We start from the raw sequence: 6,073 nt of genomic DNA, 5'->3' as shown, positions 1-6,073 counted from the left end.
CCACTGTTTGGTTCTGGGTGTCTGTAGCTGTCTGGGTCAGCTGCTTGGTGGAGCTTATTAGAAAACAACATACTCCTGTCACCTTTAAAAGTCTAATTTTCTGTATTTTCTGTCAAAGGAGGACATGATCTAACATTTAGGATGCTTAGCATCCCATTAGCTTGGTTTTTGTCCATTATGAGATTATCCTTTTTTTCCTGTGATACTGAAAGCTCTGTCATTTCTATGTAATCTTCAACTTTGGTGTTTATTTTTTTTATAAGATATATATGCACACGTTTTTAAAAGTGATGAATTTTTCTCTCCTCGGCTAGCTCCCAAATGAATGAAACAGAGAATGTAAGATTTATTTGATATGCTTTACAACACAGTTACTGGCCCATTAATAATTGATTCTAATCCTATAAGGTAATCTGGCTAGCTCCCAGGCGAAGTCCCCATGATCCTTGCATTTTAGTACTGGTCTGGCTCTTTGAGCCCCACATGTTTCCATGATGTCTCTCTGGACCCCTTCCTTATCTTATAACAAATCCCCCCTCTCTCTGCCTCCTTCCCTATTTCCCTCTCTTTCTCCCTCTCCCCTTTCTCTCTCTCTCTCTCTCTCTGTCTCTCTCTCTCTCTCTCTCTGCTTCTTCTTTTTTTCTTCTCTCTTTCTTCTTCCTCTTCTTCCTCCCTTTCCCCTGCCCCTGTTTCTCCTGCCCCTGCCTCCCCTGCCCCTGCCTCCCCCGCCCCTGGCCCTGCTTGTTCTACTTCTTCCTCCCTGGAATGGCAGAAGTCCAGTATATACTCTCTTCAGTCCAGCCATTGGCTGATGAGATTTTATCGAGAAGTTAGAGCATACATGGAGAACAATGTTTATCCAAACTTAGGAAGGGAGAATCTTAGATTAAGAAATGCTATGCCATGTCTGGATGGTACAAACATATAAGGCAGAGAAATCAGCATTAGAATAATATTGATAATATTTATACAATGTACAAAACCATTATGCCTGAAGATAAGCATAAAACTTTTTGTTTAGAATCCTTATTTAATGTTCTCAAGGAAAAGTCTTCCTAAGTCACCTAACTTTCATGACTTCCAAAACTAAACTCTATTAATTATATATATACATACACATATACAAACATAATTATATATACATATACAAACACACACAATATATATATATGCTGTTTAATCAGGTGTTTTCCAAGTTATACTACTATGTCATGTCATACTTTGTTTTTAACTAATCATAAAAATGTCTGTATTTGTTTACGGGGCTGAATTTTATTGTATAATGCCATTATGGGTTTTCTCAGTTGATATTATCCTTTCCTTATATGATTGATTTGATTTTCATTATTCCTTTGTTTCCCTGTTCTATATTGTCATCGTCTTCTTACTTCAGTGCAAGTTCACATGATTTTCACTTATTCTGTGCTTTAAATTAGACTTTATTGAATACAGGCATAGAGATTTGAATGTAGTTTATCATTTATATAGACAAATGCAAGTGTGAGTACATTTTTTAAAAGAAATAACCAGTGTAAATATACAGAATTTTGCTCCATTTCATTCATTTCTCAACCCTTACTCACCAGGAGAAAAATGTTATACCAGCAAAGAATGTGGGAAAGTTTTTGAGCAGGAAAAATTATTTGAAAATCACCACAGATATCATTTAAGAGTGAAAGCCTACAAGTGTGAAGTATGTGGCAAGTCCTTCCGTTTTCCATCACATCTTTCTAAACACAACAGAATTCATAAAGGAGAAAAACCCTACAAGTGTGATGTCTGTGGCAATGCCTTCCATTATTCTTCAAGCCTTTCCAAGCATATGAAAATTCATACAGGAGAGAAACCATACAAGTGTGAAGTATGTGGAAAGTCCTTCCATTTTCCATCATTACTTTCTAAACACAAGATAAGTCATACAGGAGATAAACCCTACAAGTGTGAAGTGTGTGGCAAGGCCTTCCATACTCCATCTTTATATTCTATACACAAGAAAATTCATACAAGAGAGAAACTCTACAAGTGTGAAGTATGTGGCAAGGCCTTCGATTTTCCTTCAAAACTTTCCATCCATAAGAAAATTCATACAGGAGAGAAACCCTATAAATGTGAAGTATGTGGCAAGGACTTCTATTACCCATCAAGACTTTCCAATCATAAGAAAACTCATACAGGAGAGAAACCATACAAGTGTGAAGAATGTGGGAAAGCCTTCTGTTTTTCATCATCACTATCTAAACACAAGAGAATTCACACAGGAGAGAAACCATACACATGTAAAGACTGTGGGAAGGCCTTCCACTCTCTCTCATCACTTTCTAAACACAAGAGAATTCATACTGGAGAAAAACCCTACAAGTGTGAAGTATGTAACAAGGCCTTCCATTATCCATCCTTACTTTCTAAACACAAGACAATCCATACAGGACAGGAACCCTACAAGTGTGAAGTATGTGACAAGGTCTTCAATTATCCATCAAAGCTTTACAAACATAAGAGCATTCACACAGGAGTGAAACCCTAAAATTGTGATCTATCTATCAGTGAATTCCTTTAGAACTTTCTGGCTTTTCTTCTACTCATTTGATAACTCATTCTGGGAAGAAACCATAAAAAAGGGAGGAATGTGGCAAACCTTCTTCTACAAAGTCATACCTATATCTACACAAATGAACTCAAAATGTAGAGCATATTTACAAATGAAAAGAATATGTCAAAATAATCATCATATACTTCATTCTGGAGAGAAACTTTACAAGTGTAAAAAATGTGGCAAATACTTTTGAAGTCTTATAGCATGGTCTGAACACAGAATAATTTCTATTGGACTTTGTCACTACACATGTGAAGAATGTGGCAAACACTATTATTTCCAGTCTTCTGGTCTTAAGCAACATCAAAGAATTTACCTATGAGAGAAAGGAGACAAGTTTGAAGAATGTGCTAAGGTCTCTTGGACTCACTGAAAACTTGGGAAAAAACTCTTAATTCATACTAGACTGAAATGCCATGAGTGTGAAAAATATTGCAAACCATTTAATAAGCCTTCTTATATTTTTAAAAACAAGATAGTTCAAATTGGTGAGAAATAGAACAAATGTTAAAATGTTCATAAAATCTTAACACTTCTTCAGACCCTAAAAGCTATCAACAGCTTCCTGACCAGCTGCTTTAAACTTCTGTTGTATTAACATTTTCACCATGTCTTGTAGTTGGAATAACAATTGCCTTGAGTGCTCTGGAAAAGGATTAATAAGTGTGGCATCACTGGAGTAAGTGTGTCACTGGGGGTCGTATTTGAGGTTTCAAAAACACAGACCCAGTGTCTCCCTCTTCATTACAGACTATGGGTCAATATGTACAATTTTCAGCTACTTCTCCAGCACCATGTCTGTCTGCATTCCACCATGCTTCTTAGCTAGTTACCCACAATACTAATGGACAAACCTCTGAAACTGTAAACAAGCTCCACTTAAATGTTCTCTTCTATAGGAGTTGTCCTTGTTTGGTGTCTCTTTGTAGCAATAGAACACTGAGTAATGACCCATGGTAGAGGATGAGTTTGAGCTGTGGCCCAAATTAAACCCTTTAAGTTGCTCTTGTGTGCATGTTTTACCACTGCCATGAGAACACTTACTAAACCTTCATCCCAAATGCAGCTTTCAGTCTAACATTTTATTCATATGAATCACGTACTTTCTCCCTTTCCCACTATTGCCCTCCCTTTTGCCCCCTTCTCCAAAAAGTGTTTCCTCTCCTCTTTACTGACATTACACACACACACACACACATACACACACACACACACACACACACACACAATTATTCCATGTATTTTTAAAGACTAACACATATTTCCCGGGGTGTACTGCACTCAGCCCACCCTGCTCCCCATGCTTGCTTCCCTTTTTTTGTATTTGAATTTGCTCTGGGAAGTGGGGCACACTACCAGTCCCCACCAGAGACCCTTGATTCCACAGATAAAGGACACACATACACACACACACAGTTTGTTACTTTTACAAGTCTCCTTTTAGGCACAATTGCTAGGTACAGATATCTCTCACCTGGAAAAGCATGTCCTTACCAATTTCTTTTTTTTTTTTTTTTTTTTTTTCCCCCGGTTTTTCGAGACAGGGTTTCTCTGTGTAGCACTGGCTGTCCTGGAACTCACTCGGTAGACCAGGCTGGCCTCGAACTCAGAAATCCACCTGTCTCTGCCTCCCAAGTGCTGGGATTAAAGGCGTGCGCCACCACCGCCCGGCCCTTACCAATTTCTTATCTCCATTTCTCCACTCTTCAGTAGCTAGTCCCTCCTAGCCCCTGCCAAACATTTTTGGCCACCTGGCCTGTAGCAGAGGCAACAGGCCTCAGCTCCCCACCCAACCCCTGAGATCTCACATGGTTGTAGCATTCTTTGTCCCGTTAAAGTATGGCAGAAAAGACTACTCTCCTTCTTGACATTTGACTTTTCCTCCCATGACATGAAGGCCCTGCTAGTACATTCTGCCCAGCAATTGGCCCTCAGCCTTCTTTACTGACAAATCAAGAACCAATTGGGGAACAGGACTTTAACATCAGAACCTCCCCTTATACATATCTACATGAACAAACACAGATGTAGTATCAGTATAACCTTTTGTAGTATGAATGTTTTTCTTTTGCAAAATGTAGATACCACACATGTGATTTCTCTGTATATTTGTTTTTGATATTAATCACTTCCTTGCATTTTCAACGTTAAATTACACAGACATTAGCTTATATTTAAAATGCTTTGGCTACCTGAAAAGTTGGGCACTCCCAATCTTTCCCCTGTTACCCCAGTTCCAATCCTTTTACCCCAGTTCCAATCAGGGAAGTGGCCAGTGGCCACTTACCTGAAATCTCACATGGCTGGTTGGCTGTATCTCCTGCTGCTTCTGTGTCCCATGCTTCTTCCCTAAGTCCTGGCAATCCTCTGCCTTCTCCCCCATGCATCCTAGCCTGCACAACTCTTAAAGTCCCTTGCTCAATCAAAGACCAAACGGGGACAAGGACCTTTAGCATTTGGACACAAAGATAAATCATTGAATCAAAGCATTAGAACCAATCTCTAATATGGCAGCACCATGGACTGACCACCAAAACTTAAGTACAAATGAAGTCAGCCAGAGCATAAAGGGCTACAGAGCACAGAGTTAGAGCACTGAACCAAGTTCTTTGGAGGATCCCGGATTGTGGATTCCAGATGTTGGAGACTTTGAACTTTGATTTTAAATGTTGTTGAGACTGTGATAGACTATGGGGACTTTTGAAGTTCAATTAACTGAATTCTGCATTATGTTATGGATATTTAAGCCTATGGGGCGCAGGGACTAGAATGTGATAGTCTGTGAAGGTTTTTCCCACATAAACTTATGTGTTTGAATGCTTGGCCCATACAGAGTTTCACTAGTAAGAAGTACAGCCTTATTGGAGTCGGTGTGGAATTTTAAGGAAGTGTGTCACTGTGGAGGCAGGCTTCTAGGTCACATATGTAAGCTCAAGTCCCACCCCATCTCCCCAAGTGGGAGACAGGTTCCTTCTGGCTGCCTTTGGATCAAGATGTAGCACTCTCAGCTCCTTCTAAAGCACCATATTTACACGCACGCTGCCATGCTTCCCACCATGATGATAATGGACTAAACAGCTGGAAATGTCAAGCCAGTCAAAATGAAATGTTTTCCTTCATAAGATTTGCCTTGGTCATGGTGTCTCTTCACAGAATAAAACCCTAATGAAAACATACAGGTTTGCAAAAGCCCCTTGTCCCCTTACAGGTATATCTTCCCTTCTCCAGCATCTGAACACTTCTTGAGTGCAATTTACAATTTACCAGACAGATTGCCAAACTGAGAGTGCACGTGTATTTGCTGACTTGATGGAAGGTATCACTATCTGGTTAGTGGGAACTGTGACTAAGAAGGACCTTTATCGGATTAGCCTTTAGACAAGTCAGTGAAGGAGAACAAAGTTTAGTGATTATTTGTGGAGGCCTCAGACCAGTGTTGGGTTTTACATCACCGGGAAAGTGAACCTTGCTTGTTTAGCG

At 39.5% G+C, this 6,073-nt stretch overlaps 1 protein-coding gene across 1 annotated transcript; it reads left to right on the top strand.

Annotated features, from left to right (window-relative positions):
* Window positions 1-1,505: 1,505 nt before the first annotated feature.
* LOC114636088 (zinc finger protein 728-like) lies at window positions 1,506-3,235 on the top strand (the record flags this gene model as incomplete). The annotated part of the gene is made up of 1 exon (XM_028784376.1): window positions 1,506-3,235. A coding segment is annotated over one exon (1,019 nt), but the record flags the coding sequence as incomplete, so codon positions are not given.
* Window positions 3,236-6,073: the final 2,838 nt, after the last annotated feature.

The sequence above is a fragment of the Grammomys surdaster genome, unplaced genomic scaffold (assembly GCF_004785775.1).
Source record: "Grammomys surdaster isolate TR1022 unplaced genomic scaffold, NIH_TR_1.0 121870, whole genome shotgun sequence".
NCBI classification, from domain to species: Eukaryota; Metazoa; Chordata; class Mammalia; order Rodentia; family Muridae; genus Grammomys; species Grammomys surdaster.
Note: the sequence above shows the minus strand (reverse complement) of the source record. Positions and strands in the feature narration are given on the sequence as shown.